Below are 22,487 nucleotides of genomic sequence, written 5' to 3'. Positions count from 1 at the left end.
ATTTATTTCTGATAATTATGTACTTTAACCTTAACCCTATTGTAATGTAGTATTTTTGTACTAGACATGCCCCTCCACAACTGGCTCTTGGACAGGGGAACGAATGTATATTATGAATACATTAACCCAACATAAATTTAAACTCTAAACTAATATGATTATAATAATAGGAGTTTTTACAACTGTACAATAGCGTTGTTGCAGTGAGGAAAAGGAGCTAAAAAGATGGTGTGGAGGTCAAACACAGAACACATGGCCTTTGGAAGAAGGTGATTCGTGCAACAGCCTGTGGCTGCAGCATACCAAATATATACAAAACAACACCTTCTCATTATGAAACAGACCCAGTGTCTGTGAATCCAGTGAATTCACACTGATTTCGCCAATTAGTGCAGTCATGAGGGGAGGTGTAGGTGGGAGAGAGAGGAGACAAGCTGCAGGGAGATTTTTAATCAGTGACACAACATGGATTGACCAAAGGGGGGCAAGCAACAACACTGCAAACGCGGCAGTGTGAAATCTGTGTATAATTGGAGGATGATTAATCTCAGGTATAGGCCTATTTAAGATTTAACAAATAATGTGCTGGATTCAATGTAAATCCCAAACTTTTATTTTATTACAGCTCATATGGATGTAAAAACCACCGCTGGAACGCGCATACGTCCGTGTTTCTATTGGCTGTCAGCAGCGTCGCTCAGAGGAATGACGATTTTGCTGCTATAACCAGCTGATACTGAGGCTATGAACACGGAGCCACTGAAGAACTGTTGACGGTACATGGATACCCCGTCATCGGCGTTATGCCTGCGGATTCGGTCTCATCTCCATCCAGAGATTGAGTGAGTAGCATATTTTATCGTGTCACGACGCACAGGCCCTTGCGCTTGCCCCCCCCCGTCATTTCGCTACACATGATGTGTCTTCGTCTTCCCATATCATCATTTTCATGGAGATGATGCTCTGTGCTTCACACTTCACACAGGCGACACATCACATCACATCTGCAGGTAAAGGGGGTTCAATGGTGTAATGATGAACGGCCTGCGATGGTTTATTTTCTTATGTTCTTTGCGTGCGTGAAATTGTGTCTAATTATGGGCTTATGGGTAAACGCAATTTGTGGGTATTGTTGTGCAACACTGTCGTGAACATTGGTCCGTGAAGACCGTTATAATGTATGCACTGGTTGCTGTGTAGGCTGACAAACGCGTGGACAGCGATGGAATGGTGGTGCGCTCCGCAACGCAGCGACGATAAAGACGCAGTTTCGGTGCAGAGAGTATTAAGATACTATCCTATCCCTCTCTCTTTCCTCTTTCTCTCACCTCATATACACACACACATACTGTCGTACACGCCGACGCACGCACGAACCTACCTATTAAATTCACACTCCTAAACTCACTCACTCCTGTGGTTTTCTTTGCATGCAGACACCAACAGGCGTGTGTTGCAGGATTGATGTTTCAGTTTGTTCTTAATATTTTCAGGACTTTCTTAGTGAGATGTCCACCTTATTTCCATTTAGCTGCAAGGAGAAGCAGCAGCTTGTCAATAAACTGACTCTGTGCTGTACCCATTTTTTAGGAACATTTTCCTTGAGTAGGCTACAGGGACTAATGCACCCCAGGTTGCTCCAGTTGCAGGCTTTTAGAGTAGGCTATATTTGTCTATTGAGACAAGGTAAGGTAGCCTATGGCTCTAATCACACCCCAGTGGCAGCACCACATCCTTAAATGACTAGCCATGGATGGCCTTAAAGTCCACCTAATCACTTCTCATGAAAAGACTTGCATAGGAAAACGCCCACACAGGCACATGAGCCAAATCAACATAAAAGTGTTTGTGCACTGCTGAATAAATCAAGTGTTATACAAATGAAGTTGGACTGATACTGTGAGAATATTTGATGGTTCCAGTCCAACAGAATTCGCATCACAAAAGAGACATTTAATAACCATGGACAGTATTTGGATGTGTGACAGGAGGAGATCTAAGGAGCCTTTGGATATCATTTTTCTTCCTTAAACAAAACACTTTGTAAGTGTGTATAAATTTGGGGAGAAAGCAAAGTACGGGCTGAATATTAGTATTTAAGAATGTGAGAATGTTAAATTATCACACATTCCAGCCCATCATTTTGAATGTGGCAGCAACAGAGAGCTGTGGGTACAATACAAAGTGTAGTTGAGGTGCTAGATTAAAAGTCAGAGGATCACCAAAGTTATTACAGTTCATCGTTGTTGCCAGGCCAGCGGCTGTGTGAGGCTACTGTGCTTTGAACTAAATGCTAATGTCAGCAGGCTAACATGCTCACAATGACAGTGCCGATGCTAAGTATGTGTAGTGTTTACCATGTTCACCATCTTATTTTGGTGTGTTAGAATGCTAACATTTGCCAGTTAGCACCATAGACTGTATATAAAAGCACAAAACAAAGGACAGCTGATTGTGTTGGGAGTGTCAACATGTTTTGCATATATTTGGTCATAAATTAAAGTATTGGATCACCTAAGTTATTGACACAGCAATCCATCCAATATCCGTTGACACATCTCACTAAAAAAAAACAAAATAAGTCAGGGTAGAACTAAAGTCCCTAGGATTCATCTTCTTGGTAACATGATAGTTGCGCCAAATTGTATGGCAGTCCATCCAATTGTTGTTCAGATATTTAAAATTTCATGACAATGTATCTGATTGTTTAGATATATCAGGGAACTACAAAGTTAGACCTGTGCAAAGCAGGCAGGGCTTAATAGTGCTGCTAGCCATTATACTTTCACTCTAGACCTTTGCAGCATCCTTCATATTGAATGTGTGGCTGAGCGGACTAGATAGGAGTGTGTGGACGTCATCTGTGATTTAAATGTGTCCTCAAGGAAATGTCTTTCTGTACATCTATATGTCCTAATTAGACACCATCTGTGCCAGGAATATCACCAGCATGCTACTGCAAGGTCCTACCGCTGCAAGGATTGATTGGTGTTTGGACCTTGGAATGACCCATGTTGACAGCATATTTTAACACCTTCCTTTTTTATTTTGTTTCTGGTCTTCCAGGTACGACTGTGTGGAGATTTGGATAGACGCATGAGACGGACAACCTCAAGACATGGAATAAAGGGAGTTTGAGAGACAACTGAAACATCGTGAGTCAGATCCATAAATTAAAGAAACTGACATTTAAAAAACGTGAGGCTGGAAGAGATCTGTAGACTGAGGAAGAGACAAGCCGAAGTTGAAGAGGAGTGAAGATGGGGTGTGGTCAGGCCTCTGCTACCGTCAGCTGCCGGTCAAAGCAGGAGTCTCTTCACTAAAACCAGAGCACATCATTTTACCTGCTGGAGGACCCCCCACCCTCGGTGATGTGATGAATAAATTTGAAGTCCTTGGCATTGTAGGAGAAGGTGGGTGATTTTACACAGTAGATTTTACTGCATGTTTGTAGAACGTAAGCACTGTACATACTGTTGTTAACCTACAACTCTGAGCCTGGTGATCAGAGCTACTGAAGTCAGATCCACTGTATTTTTTAATGGGGATTTGGGTGTTTAATCAGCCTAAGATACAGTTTCCATTGTGAAGAGGGATAATAAAGGGGTTTGTGAGCCTGTAAGGTTGGAGAGGTTTCTCATAGAATAGTATGTAATCCTTTGAGACCATCCTCACAAGAAAAACGACAGCATTACTCATTTGTTTACCATGTATTCTCAAGTAGTTTTCAGTGCCTTTATTTACTTTAACTGCAGAGAGAGCCATGTCTTTATCTGAAACAGGCTTATATTAGACAGGTCTTTATTCCCATATTTCCCTGTTTTGTAAGTATATCTTATCAGATTTTTAGTAAGAAGTCCTCCCTGTTTCCTAGTCTGCTCCCATATTAAGTTGCTGTTGATATAAACTCAAAATACCCTCCATGTTTACCTGTTGTCCTGTGTCCATTTCAACAGCACTATTTTCATCAGTGCAACAACAAAATCATGTCATGCTGGCCTCCCTGTTGCTTTTCTCTCTCTCTTCTCTAACAGATTTATTCTGTAATAATTTCCAGTTGCTCCCATTTTGCCATTTTTTTTTAAGGAATGGGTAAGTTACCGTCAATGAAATTCAACACTTCCTGGTTTGGTGTTTCACATTAAAGCCTTCCAGCAGCTCAAAGGGCATGATTCATCCCCTTCCCTGTAGGCTTTTAATCTGCAGGAAGTGTCTAGTTTCATGGACTGTAACTAAACCACGCTTGGGAAAACAGCAGCGTAGAAGCAAATTGAATTAATTAGCGAATTAAAATAGTGTTAAAAAAAGAGAAATTTAGAGCAGTAGTGAGTTTGACATAAGATTGTAGTACATATGGGATTAGTGCCATATGGAAAATTTACCATGTGAGCTTCTAGAGTACAGGCAGTGGTGGAAAAAGTACTCAGGACTTTAAGTAAAAGTAGCAATACTACAGTGTAAAATTCTCTGTTACAAGTACGATGCTAATACTTTTGAAAGCACAGAAGTATCCCCATGGCCATTTCAATTATGACTTTTGTCTGTCCGGATCAAAGGCCAATATAGCTTGATGGTACAACACTGCAAAACCTCGTAGGGAGGAGGACAAGGAGGATGATTGGGCTGAAAAAGCAAGATAGCCCTGTACATTTTACATTTATGGCAAACAGCCGACCAAATATCTTTCCCTACCCATAACATAACCAAATATTTCTGTTTAAACCTAACCAAAAATTAATCAATAACAGTGGCACTTTAGAAAACATATGAATCAACTGTCTGGTGTTTTGGTTTTAGATAAACAGACATCAGATCAGAGAAGCACTCATATAGGTTGTTTTGGCGGTGGTGGTAAGTAAGAATTTACTCAAGTAGTGTATATGAGTACAATTTTGAGGTTCTTTACTCAAGTGTTTCTGTTTTCTGATACTTTATAATTATACCTCACTACAGTTCAGAGGGAAATATCATACTTTTTACTGAAATAAGTTTAATTGATAATTTAGGTTACTAGTTACTTTGTAGATTTAGATAAATAAAATGTAATACACAAATAAAATATGATGTTAATGTTACAAGTTAAGATAAGGACGGGATTCACAAGGTAGCAGTATATAAAGTAATTTAAATTAGCGCCGCACAACTATTACACAATACTGTCGACAGCTTGATGACGTAAAGGCTCTGCTATACTTGCTGCTGCGTCTTTCTCCCCCTTTCAGCTCTGGCAAACCAATCACTGCTGGTTGGCATAAAACACATCACATCGCTGCCACCGTGGTAATGTCTTCGCAGACAAAATGAGACAGTATTTTTTTAAATTGGTCCAGTATTGAGAGAGAGCTGTACCAATTTCAAAATGGGGCTGCTACATATCCTTGCGGGCAATTGTGGCCAGTCAAAGTATGGCCAGTAAATATAATAATCTGAACCTGTGGTTGCCACTGACTGAATATATATATATATATGAATAAATTAATAATGATGATAATAATAATAATTATGATGCATTACACTTATATATCAATTTATCATAGATACACAAAGTTTTTCAGGGGGAGGGAGAATCATCTCAACCACCACCAATGTGTAGTACCCACCTGGGCAATGCACAGCAGCCATTTGTGCCAGAAGGCTCACCACATATCATGTTGAGGTGGAGATGAAGGGAAACATAGAGCCAATTACACTGGGGGAATAATTAGATGGTCAGATGAAGGAAGCTAGGTCATAAGTGTCTGACAACATTATGGAAAGGATACCCATAGAGATAGACCTGTTAAAGAGTAAGATCCCGGTTGCTCTTGTCAAAGCCACCAGACCAAAAAATTTAATTTTACCTCACAGAACACGGGAGTTGCTGGTCTACTATCGCCTTGGTTGCTTAGTTAGTTTGTGTCATTCTGTGAATTTGGTGTTTTAAAAGGCTAAAAATGCCAATGTTGCATTACACAAAAAACTAACTAATTGATTCTGCGATAGTCCAGAGAGATAAAACTACGTTTGTCAAGGTAGTCTGGTAGTTTTGAAAAGAGCGATACAGCGACTGTGATTAAACACAAAGGATCTCACTCTTTAAAAGGTCTATAGTTATATATCTAAATCTATGGGGATAATTTCCATAATGTTGTCAGACACTTATAATATCAATCTGAGTCTGTCAGTGGTAAAAGCAGACTATATTTAGCCCTTTATTTATAACGGGTTATATTTAGTGGTCATACTTTGACGGGGCACAATGGCCCACAAGGATTACATTGCAGTCCTGTTTTGATTCTGCCGACTGCAGATCACTCGCTCAGTACTGGAACAATTTCAATATTGTCCCAAGTAGTCACATAGCCACAAAAACATGAGATAATGATTAACAAAATACCAATCTTAGCCTCTAAAAAAATCTGAGTACTTTTCCACTTCTGTATTTTGGTAGGCAATGACAAAAGACATAATTGTTCGTTTAGTCTGAAGGACTTTCTGGATCCTTCGGCAGTTCAGAAACCATATTTGGAGATACATGTTTTTACTAGATCACAATGACATGTTTGTTTTTTATTAGGCTTGTGCCAATCTTTTTTTAGACTCTGTATGTATCTTGTCTTTAGCCAAGGAAAAGGGATTCAATATTTCCTTACCAGAATTTTATTCCTCTCACAGTGAAACTTTTAACCTTGTAGAAAATATCTAAAAAACTGAGGTCATGAGCATAAGCCTTTATTGTGTGCATCAGTACATTTGTGTGCATGTGTGTGTGTGTGCGTGTGTGTGCGTGTGTGTGTTTTGTTGAAGAATAAAAATGCTGGTCAACTCTTGCTCCAGTGACAACATTAATGGCTGGCCAGAAAATGAAATAAATGAGGATAAAAATGTTTTTAAAGTTTAGCTGCAAGTGACCCTCAAGTATTCCACACACAGGTCCTTCACACATCAAACCATGCAGCAATTATTTCTTCCAGTCTACAGCGTCATTTGTTGCTCATTGCACTGGGTTGGACTGACATGCATCCCTGCATTCTTCACTGTAATGTGTGAAGACAGAGAAGCTGAGTGTTTATTGTACTGTTGATAATTCTCACTAGCTGTGATCAATGCTTGTCAGCATGCATTAATCAAAAAGTTAGATACGCAAACAACTGCAACTAAATGATGGACCATTGTTTTCCAAGAAATTATGTTTTTCCTATTTGTTTGGCATTGCAAATGAATGTTAATCCCATTGCAGTATGAGCAACTTGTTGCTGAATTCTTTCATTTTCTTTCATGTTAATTTTGACACATTTCAATTATTAAAACAAGCGTCCCGAGTGCCCAAGTGTGAGCTACTTACAGTACGACAAATCTATGTGCAATTTGTGAGTTTACATTATTTGTAAAATGTGGTGCTGCAACCATTTGTGATCTGCGTGTAAGCAGAGCTCACAAAATGCCTTTGTCTAAAAGAACCCTTTTTGCAACAGCAGAAACGTGTTTCTGTCCATATCCATAGATCAGTGGTTCTCAACCTTTTTTGGGCCAGCGCCCTGCTATCCAGGTCCCTTACTGCTCCCCATCAAAAAAGATGATGGCTGTTTGCCCTTTTGTTGATTATTATTCTTAATATTATTGTTGTTACTATTGTTATTTAAAAACATGAAAAAGCACACAATTGACTGGCAAATAGTAATTATATGTAATTAAAAAGTAATTGTCCTCCCAGAAACTGTGTGTGTGATCTCAGATACTGTTTTCTTGGAGGTGGAACTTAATAGCTTGGGGATCTGGGGGTCCACCCCCAGTAGATTTTGAGCCTTAAAGACTTAATTTCCTGTATTCTGGTGAAAATTTGTACTCCAATTTCTGCCTGTTTATTTCTATAAAGGGAAATACAAAATTCAGGTGGCAGGTGACAATTTAAAATATGTAAATATAATGGAATAAAATGCAGTACATTCTCAGGCATTCTTATTTGCTTTTAAAAAGTTTCTCATGTAGATCAACTTATTTCATATCATCCCTGCTGAGTCAATACACATAATTTTAGTCATCCCTCCTCTTTTGTGTCTTTTGTTTGTAGTAAACACTTTAAATGTGATTGTGGCACCTTTTCACCAAAACAAAACTAATCGACAACACCTGTGATCAGACAGAAATCTCGCCACAAATTCACACAACTTCAGCAGCTATGATAAACTGCACAGTCCCAAACAGCGAGAGGCTGCATTTTTATAGCCTATTAAAACTTTACAAGTCACGTTACCGCTTGGGCATGAACTGGCTGTGAAACACAGTGCGAGGTGGGTCCACTTCACAGCACTCGCTGGTGTCGCATCAGGTGCTGGACGCTGGACAAAGTTGCTTTCAGGGGAAGTCCGACAGCGGAACATCCCTCTTATAGATGTGTAACCACTGTGATAACAAGGCGTTCACAGTGTGTTCTTTAGATAAATTCCAGAGTTTACACAGTAACTTTGACTTCCCATTCCCATAAAGGCAGCACGGAGCTGCGCCACAAGCAGGTGACGGAAACACTGAAGAGAAGAAGACTTACGATACACAGCGTCTCTTTCAGTCACAGTGGAGTAAACTGGCAGGTTTTAATGTTGCAGACCACAGATTTTTGCAAGTAGTTGAAAGTTTAATGTCTTATTGTTGTGAATATTTTGTGTAAACTCGCCTTAAAACTTTCACCTCAACAAACGCCCCCGAAGAGTAGCTCAGCGCCCCCCTTTCCAAAATATTGCTTCCAGCGCCCTCCTTCATCTTCTGAACTCCCCCTGGGGGTCAGTACCACCCTGCTGAGAAAAACTTGCCATAGATAAAGAAAGGGTATCTTTAGCAGGTAGTCATGAAGACCATGTCCATTTAACAAACATAAAACAGTGATTCTGCCAGTTCTTACCAACCACAGCTAACACTAAGGCTTGTGGTAGGGGACTTGCACAAAAATAATTTGTTGTTTAAGTAATATGTGACTGATTTTTTTTTTTTTGTGTAAGGTGATTTCCTTTTGTAAATTAGTTACATGAGGGAGGAGCTATAGCTCAATCTGTTTGTTTGTTAATTTGTCCATCATGCAAAATATCTGTGGGGAATAATGCATTAGGGGAAAACTGTGAGTAATATTATGGAGACAGTTTTATTCATGTGGGATGATTTATTTGTTCTTGCCTCATTCCCTAGTTGAATTAAAAAAATTTAAACTGGAACAGGCACAACTGGGAGTAGACTCATAGTGTTTCATATTAGCGGCATTTATCCAACTTTATGCTGCATGTGTGATTTGAATGGCAACAAAAACAGTTTGGAAAGATATGGAAAATAATTAACCAATGCAAGTCTTGGCTGACCTGCCTAAAGAACAGATTTACAGCTGTAGACCTGACATCAATATGGATGATCCACTGAGAACATGGTGTGCTTATCAAAGACAGAAAGCTACAGGTATTGTGTGTGTGTGTGTGTGTGTGTGCGCGCGCACGCGTGTGTGGTAGTTGACAAAGGTAGAGGCATACGTGTGTTGAGTGTGTGGGAGAGTACGTATGCCTCCGCCTCACCTATTAACAGTTGTTTCTCTGGTGGTTCCCACGTACTGCACTTATTTTCTAAGAACATGTTTGTTCGAGGTTTAGGAGGCCAAAGCGTAATTAAGATGTTGAAACTTAACCACACGTCTCAGTCTCACTTTTCATTGATCTTTTGTGTCTTTCTCTCCATTTCTCTATCCAGGAGCATATGGAGTGGTGCTTAAGTGCAGGCATAAGGTAAGACAGCATTTGTCATTTCTGTAGGTGTATTTGTGTGAAAATGTTTAGGCTTGCATTGTTGTGATATGAAGTATTTGTATTGCACTGTATTCTGAGATGGTAAAATTAGACAATGATGAACAATCAAATGTAAAATTGTAGACAAAAAATTGTCATACCATTTTAATAATCGATTAATCGTTTGAGTGATTTTTCAAGCACAAATGCCAAATATGAGCCAATACCAGCTTCTCATATGTGAAAATATTTTGCCTGTTTTTGGACTGTTGGTCAGATAAAACAAGGAATTTAAAGGCATTTCTTTGTTCTTTCGGAAGTTGTCATTGGCGTTTTCCACTGCTTTTTGTTACATAAACCAAATGATAATCAAGAAAGTAATTGGCAGAATAATAGATAATGAATTAGTTTCAGCCCTAATTGAAACTGGGAATAGGATGCCTAGTATTTCTGTTTTATTGGACTTCTGCTTAATGTAAAACATAAGTACGAATAAGCTAAATAAATATCTCAATAATTTCAGAATAATCATATTAGATCACCTCTAGCCTTTCTTACTTTTACCAGTAGATTTTAATTGATAAATGTCATCAGCAATGGTAATTACTACACACAAGCTGGGATGTACATTTTTACCCTGATGTCACCAGTTGCTTATGGTGTGCAAACTCATAAACAAAACGTGGTACTACTTTTTTTCTGCACGTTTAAAAGCAGTATTCCGTATTTTTACAAAATGTAAACATCACTGGCAGTTTCTACAAGTTTAACGTTGCTTTGCTGCTTCAGCAGATGCTCAATAAATTCAATGTCGAATTGTTTGCAGTTATGGTGATACTTAATGCTGTGGAAAGAAGAAGAAAGACTTACATAACTTAACTTAACATAAATAACTTACATACATAACTTACTTATTTTAACCCAAGCCATAATCCTTTCCTTAACATAACCAAGTGGTTTTGGTGCCTAAACCTAGCAAAACTGCGCCAACTTAATAAGTCACCTGACGTAACGTGATTGACTTAACTTACATAACCATGATGATGAAGGTTTGGCACTCCTGTTGAGGGTACTCTCCAGCCGTCATATATGGTGCTTTGGGAGTGATTGGCAAAAAAACTATTCTGTCATTTAGTTCTGAGCTAAGGGTGGATATTGAATTGCAAGAGCAGATACTGCTGTCATTTAGTTCTGAGTAAGTGTTGGATATTTGCGTACGATGATAGGTTCATGGAGGCATTTTCCAGCCTGGCTTTTGATATAGTTTTTGGCATGTTGTCTATCTTGTGTGGAGTGGTGATGTTTTAGAGAGCGGGAACAATATGTTTAGAAATCTGTACAGTACATAAGTGAATGCAACAATCTCGGAGGCTAAAAACATATTTAAATCTATCAACATTGTTATGAATGAAACACCTAACAGATGAGACAGGAATGGGGTTAATAGCAGATTACTGCAACTATTATTATCACCTGCAAACAAGGCCTCATTAATAAAGTGATGTTATTTAACAGTTTAATCTGAACGAAAGAAGCATTTCATCAACAATCACCATAATTTATCATGGGATTGAGTACGACACATTTTACATGAAATTAATTGATATTGTGATTGATAAAATACAATAAATGCATTACAACATCAAAGGAAAAAATACCCATGTTTACTCCATGGTTTAGACATCCGTACCACCAACAATGTTGAACATTATTCAATATTGACAAAATAATTGCAGCACATACATATTAGTGATAGTGATAGAGGGTAGAAATCAAGGAGCCCTTTGCCTTCAACACAAATAATTCAGTTCGCCAGTGGTGAAAGGAATCCTAGATGTACATATTTTAGATAATCACAATGTATTGTAGATGAATAGATATTCCAGAACCATGCCAAAAATGTGCCATTTTATGCAGCTCTGTCTGAAAACAGAAAGAGAAGACTTATACAACAAAGACTTCTCAGTTTTCTTTATCCAACAATGTGTAAAAAAGCAAAGTTGGAAATTGTAATTAAAGATAATTTTAGGTGCCTTTTACTGGGAGGAAACCATGACAAGTCACAGAGCTACAAAAATAGCCGTGTCCACATTTACTACTGCCGAACAAAACTGTAAGTGAATAATTTATCTTGTAAATCTGCATAATAGCTATCATTGTCATTCCGTCAAGCCTGTGTCACTTTTCTTAAAATGCTAAATGCCATTTTAAGGTCTTTGGGTAACCCTGTTCTTATATACTCATTTTGTTTCACCAATTATACTTTGAAACCTTGTAACCTTTTTTGCTGTCTGCATTATGTGTCTCAGCACATTTTCCTTATGTGCTGCGTACAAGTTATAGGGTGGTCTGGGGTATGGTGCAGGACTTTAGGTTCTCCAGTGAATCCTGTGATATCAAAGGTTCAGGAAACTTTATGGTTTCAGTTAAATTGTAATAAATAGCGATGCGACAACACATGGAGCTCACAAGATGAGATGATACACAATGCACGATATTGGGTTCACGGGTACATGACGAGATGATATTTTAAGACTAGTTTTAATAAATCTTCAATGACGAAATATATGACTGGTAAAATATTCTTTTATTTGACAAAGTCACAAAATAAGCTAAGCAATGCAGCTACATTTTGCTATGCTAATTTCACCCTCACACTGCATCATGCTGATATTGTGAGACAGCGTTTCAACTTGACAACTTGACAAGAAATATCATGTTTTAATATCGTCAGACTCATAGTAATAAAGTAAACACATCTGGTTTTGTTTTTTAAGTTTAAAATAACACTTAAACCAATCTCACAAATAGCAAATTACACTGATATTTATTATTATATAACTTGTTTTTTGACTGATGTTCAGGTCCACAATCTTTTTAGGACAATTAAATTAAAATAGATTATGTGATTTCTTCTTTTTTTTAACTAACAAATGTAGTTCCAAGGAGCTTTTTTCAGCCCTGAATAGTGTTAGCACATATTAATTTCAAGCTGCATACAGCTCCAACAACCCCCAACAAGAAGGTTAGGCAGCCTGTATGTAGCCTGAGAGATGAGAGTGAGGGCAGAAAAAAGCACTCGCCATATCACTTGCTGCTGCTCCATTGCTTTGACCCCACACTAGTAATTAATGGCCTCTCAGCTTGTGTATCAGCATTTTTATCTACTCACATCTTCACTCATGCGGATTATGGTGGTGGCTGAACACTTGAGAGAACATTTTTTGGAGAGACTTCAGTAAGAAAATCAACCTGAAAAATGAGGGGGAAATGTCCACCCCATCTACGGTGAAAATTACACCCTCGGTTGCTAAGGGTGGATATTGAATTGCAAGAGCAGATACTGCAGGGAAAACAAGTCAAATACATTGTCAGTGAACATTTTGCTGACACATTCAATAACAAGATTTTGCAACTTTGCAGATGCATTAATTAAGAACATTTCTTACAAAACTTCTTTTCATTTGCAAATTTGTATATAAATGTAATGTGTAGGAGACAAGTTTGGTTTGGGCCCTGGAGTTCTGGCAGGGGTAAACAGTCTGTACTGCACTGTATTCTCTTATCAGCCAGTAATCAACAATGATTTGTCTCTTTATAAATTCTACAACTTGATCCACTTGTATCTCTTCGCTCATTTAAAGATTTTACCTATATACTTGTGGAAATACTGTGACTCTCCTAAACTGAATCAGACTGACATTACTCTGAAATGTTCTGTAGTAAAGATTTATCTGTGTGGACAAAGCAACATGTTTAGCTTTGACTGCATAGAATTACAATGTCATATATCGTTCCTTCTGTCAGCGCATTTATGAACATAATATATTTGTGAAAAACACCTAACTACACGGATGACTGACCAGTACGACTTTGTGTGTCTGAATTTAAAAAAAAGGTTGGTTGATTCATTAGTATTGTGAGGGCTTGCTTTTTGTCCTGTGGTCCCTTTTCCTGTACATGCCATTTGTGCATGTTTATTTCATTTGACAAAGAAGTTCTCTCAACGCTATGCCTCATGAAAATTTTAGATGAACCATAAATTATATACACTGAGTGAAATTATAAAAATGCAAATGCGTGCATTCTTGGACCATGAACAAAAGGACATGGTAAGCAGAATGTGATAGTGAGAGAGGAAGCTGCAACCCAACTGAGGCATATAAAAGCTAAACTTAAGGACAATCTGCATTATCAGACGTGTTGAAATTTGTTGTCACATTTCCATCATCTCATCTTCCAAATATGCCTGTCTGTAATGTGGGCAACACTTAAGTGTTTGTGCTCTGGTTAAGGTCTTTGTTCAAGTTAAATGCTACATTTGTGAGACAAATGTTTCTGTATCAACGCTAGTACACAAAGGAGCAAGTGTATATAAATAAATATTAAACTGACTTGGCTTGCTGACTGTTATTTGTATGCAAAAGCTAGCATAGGTTATTTTGGTGAGCGAGAGAGAGAGAGTGACAGCTGAGAGTTCAAGCAGGAGAGACAGAAGCCATTAGTTATTGATTATGACTTATATTCTGTGTCATGAAAGCACCACGAGATTTGTCATATTCGTCTGCTGCATGAAAAAACGTTAATAAATATGGCGAACATCTTTGCTGTATACCATAGAAAAGATACTGTGGCTGACACACAATATGTTTTCATGATTGCATAGCACAACCCTAACCCAATAACATTTTAGGTAATTACTTTTTCTTTAAAATTCAGCATTTTCTCTCAATCTCTAAATTTCCATTTCATACTAATTGAGATACCAGCTATCAAAGTGTGTTTATGTTAAACTGTGTGTCCTTTGACTTCACGGGTTACTAAGAAGTGAGATGTGACATGTGTCCCACTTACAGTGTGTAACAGTGTAGGGGATTAATTTTCACATTTAGAGCCAGAGAGTCAGACCAAGGCAATAAAAGCTTTTTAGCTTTGCTGCAAGAGAGCAGTTATTTTTACTTTTCTCTACTGGAAGCAGGGCAAAAGAGAAAAAGGTGGAAGAGGGAGAGAGAGAGAAGCAGTGTGTGTGTGTGTGTGTGTGTATGTGTGTGTGTGCGCGTGATGGAGAGGAAGAGGGAGGTATTGAATATGGAGACTATGCTGATGGTAAATGGGTCACCCTGTTAAGAATCAACAGCAGACCTGTGTATGGCTGAGGGAATCAAAGAGAATCTGAGCACTGGGCTAAAACCCAGCCAGGTGACTCAGAACAGACTCTAACTGTACTACAAAGAAATTAAATGCATTTTAAATATGTGCTCCTATATAACTGATGTATACGTTACAGTATGGTGTGTGTTTGATGGAACATTTAATTAGCAGAGCGAATGTGTGCTAGCGTTTGTGCAATGTTCTGGCACTTTATGGAAGTGTTGTATTAGCGTATGTGGGTGTGTGTATGGAGGCTTATGTGTTATCTTGAATTTGTGTTTTGAGAGCAACAATAGCACAACCTACACGCTAGCCAGTGTTTCCTGCTGCCTATACAGTATCTCTATGCTGTATTGTAGTGCTAAAGTCATATGTTAATTCATTAGCAGTAGCTGATCAACAGAAAATGGATCTGTGACTATTTGATGACAGGTTAATTGCTTAAGTCTTTTGTCAAGTAAAAACACTAAACATTGGCTGGTTACATTTACTCATTTGGCAGACGCTTTTATCCAAAGCAACTTACATTTGGGGAACAACATGCAAGCATCAATAAAGTAAGAGATCTACAAGTGACAATAGATAGTAGCAAGATATCCAACAAAGGTTAAAATGAAGGGCAACTGGACTTGGTTGAAGATACTGGAAGACGTTTCGTCCCTTATCCAAAGGACTTCTTCAGTTCTGACTGACTGGCAGGGAAACTCAGCTATTTAACCTCAGCGGGATCATTATCCCGGGTCATCGATACCGCTGGTTCGTTAGTGTTCCTTGTTGCTGTGACGACAGTCGTTACAGTCGTTAAGACTACCTGTGGCCAAGACTGAACGACCATCGTTGGTATCTTCACCTGAGGCCAATAGGTTACGTTTGTTGAGTTTCCTGGGAAGTGATGAAAGGACAGCATTGTAAGTGGGGGATAAGTGGTGGCGTAGACCCCCTCCCCTGTTCAATGACGGCTTCTCAACCCTGTAGATGGCTTCCTTGACACCTCTTTCAAACCATCCATCTTCTCTGTCTAAAATGTGCACCTGGTGGTCATCAAACGTGTGTCTTCTGTCCTTCAGATGTAAGTAGACTGCAGAGTCTTGACCTGAGGAGTTGGCCCTTCTGTGTTGAGCCATGCGTTTGTGTAGTGGTTGTTTAGTCTCCCCAATATACAGGTCTGTGCATTCCTCACTGCATTGGACCGCATACACTAGATTGCAAGAGTATGGTTACAGATTCTCACGGGTTTGTTTATTTTTTCTGTTTTAAATTTTTGCAAGCAGAATACTGTTGTGGTTTTTGACTACTAGTAAGCTATCTGAAGACACCTTCCGTTGGGCTCTAGTTACTTTTGATTTCACGACTATGAAAAAATTATTTATATTTATCAGTGTTGAAAATGATTATAGTTTTTTTTCGCTTTAAAATGAGGCTTTGTTTCAGATGCAGACTTTGACTGTTTTAGCTTGGCTACATCTCTGAAGAGCAAAACGTTCAGGCTTTACTCTTCTGTGTAATGTGACAATCAGGGCCTGCTCGTGTCGTCAGCAGAAAATGAGACTATTTTTAGTTGTGCTGGCTTAACAGTGGCTCAAAAGGTAAATCAGTGGAGGTCATGGACACTACACATGAGCACAAGCCTCATCAGCACATTACATAGTGCTGCCACCAAGCTTGAAATGTCACATGTGCTGTATGTGTGTTTCTATTTTGCCTGGTTTTTACTGCTTTTTTCCACAGTAAATCTCCCAATTTGCTATTCAGATACACACTTCCCTTCAATGGAAATTGTAACATTACTTTTAGGATTAAGTGTTGTTAGAGTTGTAAATCCATGTTGTTTATTTCAGTCATCTCTGAAGTGTAAATCTCTAAACAGACAGCTTTGGATTTAAAAACACGTTCAGTCAAACAATCAGCTTGTGTGAGCGAGAGCACTGCCAGTCGGCGTGCAGCTCCTCTCCTCGTCAGCTTATCTCGACACTGAGAGGTTGACTCTGTTGTCTGACCCTCCTTAAACAAAAGGACGATAGAGGAACATGAGCATAACAGAGGACAGAGGGAGACTAGCCTGTTTCTTGTTATTCCCTCACTGACTTTACCCACTCAAGCCTCAGGGTCCAACATAGGTCTGGACGATATGGCCAAAAATGTTACTACGATAAAAAGTTTCATCCATCCATCCATCCATCATCAACTGCTTATCCTGCGTACAAGGTCGCAGGGGGCTGGAGCCAATCCCAGCTTACATTGGGCCAAAGGCGGGGTACACCCTGGACAGGTCACCAGTCCATCGCAGGATAAAAAGTTTCATATCTTTCAATATCGATTATTATCACGATAAGTATCAAATCTTTATTTCTTTTGAGGCTTTTAAGGCTGATTTCTGCTACTGAGGAAAAGTTGAAGAAACCTGATGGTTAATTGTGGTTTAAACTCTTCTTCTTTATGGTCAACACTTGAAGCCAAACAGTGGATCACTTCACAAATCTGAGGTAGAACATTCAAAACAATTATGATAAAATGTTTTTCAACACACATGCATGAGTAAAATTAAGTAAAAGCTTTTTTTAAGTCCTTTTTCCTCAACAAAATAATCATCTTAATAAAAAATTAAGTCCTAATTGTGAATGATTCAAGTGAATAAAATCAAACATTTATTGAATATTTATTGAACATTTGTTATATTGTTATTGAAAAAAATTATATTGCGATAATTATTGTTATTGTTTTATTGTCCAGCCCTAGTCCAACATTAAGATTGTATAGGCCGGTTCCCCATTTAATCAAGGATGTGGAACAGAAATGTCATGGCAGCAAATATATAAATATTTTCAGAAATTTAGAAAAAAAACTACTTGCTGGAAAACAATACAATTTGTCCTTTTAGACGTATGTTTTTACATGGCACTCAGGTGTTTTTATGAAACAGCACATGTTTAGACAGCTTTAGTTCAAACTTGACACATGGAATTAAAGTGAGAAATAGCAGCTAGTAGCTGGTAACTTAAACTCAGACCAGAACTGTAAGTAAGTAATTATTGCAGGTGGTATAAAAGAAAGAGCAACACAGATTAGAAACACTGCGGGTCCACTCAAATATTGGAAGCATGGATAACAAGTTGTAATGCCAGTAAAGGCTCATGATGTTACATGCCTGCAGTGTATGTAGACAAAGCTTCACTCATCATGGAAAGAGACTGTGTGCACAGCACACAAGCAAGTGAACATTTTGTCCTCAAACTTTGACTTTGACAAGAGCCTAATAGTGATGGTTTGATGACTGGGGTCAGAGCATCTCCAAAACTTCAGCTGCTGTGGGGTGTTCCTGGTCTGCAGTGGTCAGTACCCATCAAAAGTGGTCCAAGGATGGAAAAGCGGTGAACAGGGCCATGTGCAGCCAAGGCTTATTGATGCACATGGGGAGAAAAGGCTGCCCCGTGTGATCCGGTCCAACAGACGAGCTACTGTGGAGCAAACTGCTGAAAATTTTCAAGCTTGTTCTGAAAGAAAAGACGTCAGAGTGATGATTTGGGCAATGTTCTCCTAGGAAACACTGAGTCCTGCCATCCATGTGGATACTGAAAACATACCACCTACCTAAGCATTGTTGCAGGCCATGTATACCCTTTCATGGAAACGGTGTTCCCTGATGGCAGTGGCCTCTTTCAGCAAGATAATGCACCTGCCATAAAACATTGCAAATCTCATTTTATAGACTGACATTTAATTATTTATTCCACTGAAAAATGGGTGATGAAAGCATGATGTCAATCTTTACCCAATATACCCAATAGTAGATATAAATACAGTAAAACCTGATAAAGAAAATTTGAAGACGTGATTATCCTGTGAGTGTCCCATTTCTTATGGTTTTTTGAAGAACAAAAGACCTGTGTTTAAGCCCTATGAAAAGCTACAACAAACGCACGTGTTTCCTAAAACTAAAAAAAGCTTTCCATAAATTTGCTGTATGATTACACTATATGATCACAAACAAAACCTACCCTTATATTGTTTTCCAGTAAAACTGTGCAACATATATGCAATGTCTAAACCTTTGCATTGCGGTTGCACTGCACGGACTTTGAAACAAAGTTATGGTAAATCTCTGAATCTGCAACCACACCAGCAAATTCAGCAAGGTCAATCAAGCAACCTACAAGAAGCTGAAGCTGCATATTAACTATGCCAAGGACGTGCTATTTTCCATGACTGCCCTGCATTGAAATAATTGAAATAAGAGGATCAGCATGGCTTTTGGGCACACATCAAAAAATTCATATTAAGAGTGGGCAGGAAATCTATTGAAATATCCTCACTTTTCTTTCCTTCTACAAATACATTCTATGTATTCTTTTTACTGTGATCTTAATGTTCTAGGTATATTTGTATCAGTCTGTCTATATATCTTGCTGAGGCATTTGTTTAACTCAATAAGTTGTTTTCTTTGGTCTTAACACAACTCACATCCTCATTTCTTCACAGGACACCAATGAGCTGGTGGCCATTAAGAAGTTCAAAGACAGCGAAGGTGAGTGAAGGAGTGAGGGAGGGAGTAAAGGAGGGAGCAACAGAGGAAGAGCCAAACAGCTGGATCATTTCTGTCTCCTTAATTTCCGCACAGAAAATGAGGAGGTCAAGGAGACGACTCTTCGGGAGCTAAAGATGCTTCGGACACTGAAGCAGGACAACATCGTCGAGCTGAAGGAGGCTTTTCGCAGGAGGGGGAAACTCTACCTTGTCTTTGAATATGTTGAGAGGGTCAGCTTAATGACTATCATTATTATTTCACTGTGTACACATTCATTTTTGCAATACATATCTGTATTTGGCTGTATCTGGACTCTTAAGTTTCAGGATGTTGAGACTGCTCAGTAAAGCATAAAAAAGCCTCACCATGGCAACAAATGAACTATGCTGTTGGTGAATAATGGTATTCCCCACTGTGCTGCCAGGGTATCCAGCCAAGTGTTGATTTCATGACAGGTTTTATTTTCATTCTGTACTCGAGTCATTTTAGCATGGTGTCCCCTGTCACTCCCCGGTCGGAGTTTTAAAAAAACCCAACAAAAATCCCCACTGTAAGAATTATTTAGGTAGGTAGGTAGGTTTATTGTCACATTGTATAACAAGTTATGGAGTGAAATTGTGTTGTGTAACTCCCTTCTGCTACATAGCAAACAATATACATTTATACAGAATAAATTATAAAAAAAATGGTAAACAGAAATAAACTATCAATGAAAACAAACTATAATCAATGGAGCAGTGCTGAGGATGAATTAGAGTTTGCATAGGCACTTCACCGATATCACTGATGCTTGGGAGGTGGTACCAATGATCTTCGGAGCAGTTTTAATCACCCGCTGCAGAGCCCTCCGGTCCTAGGCCATACACATCCCATGCCAGTTTTTGATGTTTCCAGTCAGGATGCTTTCTATTGCTCCTCTATAAAAGCTGACAAGAACTTGGCGTGGGAACTTGGCCTTCTTAAGCTTCCTCAAGAAATACAGGCGTTTCTGAGCTTTCTTCACCAGCGTGCAGATGTGAGATGACATGTCAGGTTCTCTGTGATGCTGATTCCCGCTACACAAGCATAATTTTCTACAGGTACATTTTTTTTGTTGTTTGCAGAACATGCTGGAGCTTTTAGAAGAGCTGCCCAACGGTGCACCACCTGATAAAGTCCGCAGCTACATCTACCAGCTCATCAAAGCCATCAACTGGTGTCACAAGAATGAGATAGTACACAGAGGTGAGGAGTTTATCTTTAGTTCCATATGTCTCTACCACAAAAAGTCGATGTCAGCTACTTGTGTTGAGTCTTCAAATCAAAGTTTTCTCATGTAAAACAGTGGAGAGGGGGAATCTGGCAATGATTCAAGAATTTTGTGACACTTTTGATGCTTGAAGTGATCTATAAAATGTCTCCCTTACCAACAAGAAATTGGCTATGTCACTAACTCTGATTATCCAGCCCATTCTCACTCCCCAACTCGTCACATATGGTCGCATGGTCAAGACGGCGTCAGTTTGTAGCGCACTTGGGATCCCTATAGCGTCATAGTTCAACACATTGGGGGTAGCCCTGTAGCGTCAGTTTTTGACAGTAAAGGTAGGTATATGATGTTTAACAGAAAATAATTAGTAAGGAGGTGGTTGGGGTGGATGGAGAGCCAGAACCCTGACTATGAACCAGGAAACCGGGATTCGTGTCCCATATGAAACAAAAAGTTACGTAAATTGCGTAAGTCACACAAGTGATGTAAGTTAACTTGCGTGTTAACTGACTTGTGTAGTTATTTTAACCCAAACCATGATCTTTTCCTAAATTTAACCAAGTAGTTTGTTGCCTAATTCTAACCAAGTACTTTTTGTGCCTAAACCTAACTAAATTGCAATGTTTCACGACTTTAATAACGTCCCGTTTCAAAATGACGATGTATCGAAACACTAGCGTTTTATTTGGAAAGTCTAACCGGACATTGCATATTTGTTGTTGCTAAGCGTTACTAACTTGAGTGTGGGGCCTTAAAGGTCTAAAAATGACACTTAAAGGGGTACCCAGGGCATTCAAAAGCGACGCCAAAGAGCCTTGGCTAACCGTCAATATGAGTCTGGAGTGCAACCGATTATCAGGAGTCTTAGAGGTTGATTACAATATTTTATTATCTTAGATTGAGCCATTTCAATCTACATACACTGCGGGTCCTCTTAAATGGACGTCGCCATGTTAGGTACCCCAAATGGTCAAAGAGCTCTACAGAGTGCATTTCATCACTACTTGAATACGTATGAAGAGGAAGAAGAACTAAAACAAGTAACGTAGTAGTACTACTAGTAGTAGTAGTTGTCGACTTATTTATTAGAAGTAAGAAAAGAAGATAAATTTGGCCAAATGGTGGAGCACATGTATTATTTAGCACAAGAGCCGACAGAACATGACAGCCACCATAGCTTCTCATGCTTGCTTGGAAAGAGAGGGGGTGGCGGTGCATTCAAGTTGTGTGGTATAATCAGTATCTTTTTTTTTTCTTCTTAAATCTTTATTGCAAAAAGAGAAATAAAAATGTACATGGGACATAGACTAGTATACAGAACTTTGATTCTTGCAAAATCACACACATATTTTGCAAACATGTAATTTGTAATATGGTTATAATTATTATTGTTATAATTAGTTTGCTGTGCAGTGATATAGATGTCTGTGTGTTTTTTATATGCTCTGATAATGCTAATCCATCTTTGTAGTAGCGTGTCCATGTTGATTCCACATCCCGATTTAAGAACACATGAACACACACTGAATACAGAAGAACGATTTAACAACTCGGGAAATGGGACAATCCGAGGAGCACATGAATGCACCGTGAGCCACTGATTGCAATTCGCAACCCTCACCACTAGATGCCACTAAAACCTTACACACTGAACCTTGAAGATATTTAAATTTCACTGCCTTCAGGTCAACAAATATATTTTCCCAACAAGAAAAATAATAATATTTACAGAAAACAGTAGAGTGAATAAAGAAAATGTGGAAAATCAAAACATTTAAAATGTTTTAGGATCCAAAACAGGTCTTCAAGAGTCAACAACTAAATTACT

At 38.7% G+C, this 22,487-nt stretch overlaps 1 protein-coding gene across 4 annotated transcripts in view; it reads left to right on the top strand.

Moving 5' to 3' along the window:
• The first annotated feature begins 475 nt into the window (after positions 1-475).
• The window catches only part of cdkl5 (cyclin-dependent kinase-like 5), a 47,050-nt gene continuing 25,038 nt past the window's right edge, over positions 476-22,487 (top strand). For 3 of the 4 annotated variants that reach the window (XM_038701522.1, XM_038701521.1, XM_038701519.1), the window contains exons 1-7: positions 476-551; positions 626-842; positions 3,067-3,413; positions 9,703-9,737; positions 19,365-19,410; positions 19,504-19,640; positions 20,514-20,634. In XM_038701522.1, the coding sequence (XP_038557450.1) occupies positions 3,377-3,413; positions 9,703-9,737; positions 19,365-19,410; positions 19,504-19,640; positions 20,514-20,634 (376 nt within the window). In that variant the 5' untranslated portion in view covers positions 476-551; positions 626-842; positions 3,067-3,376. Of the gene's footprint in view, positions 552-625; positions 843-1,200; positions 1,274-3,066; positions 3,414-9,702; positions 9,738-19,364; positions 19,411-19,503; positions 19,641-20,513; positions 20,635-22,487 lie in introns of all 4 variants that reach the window. The other variant, XM_038701520.1, reaches the window with a different exon arrangement.

The sequence above is a fragment of the Micropterus salmoides genome, unplaced genomic scaffold, assembly GCF_014851395.1.
Source record: "Micropterus salmoides isolate LMB-PRFRI ecotype aquatic unplaced genomic scaffold, ASM1485139v1 Ms_hic_scaffold_6, whole genome shotgun sequence".
NCBI lineage: Eukaryota > Metazoa > Chordata > Actinopteri > Centrarchiformes > Centrarchidae > Micropterus > Micropterus salmoides.
Note: the sequence above shows the minus strand (reverse complement) of the source record. Positions and strands in the feature narration are given on the sequence as shown.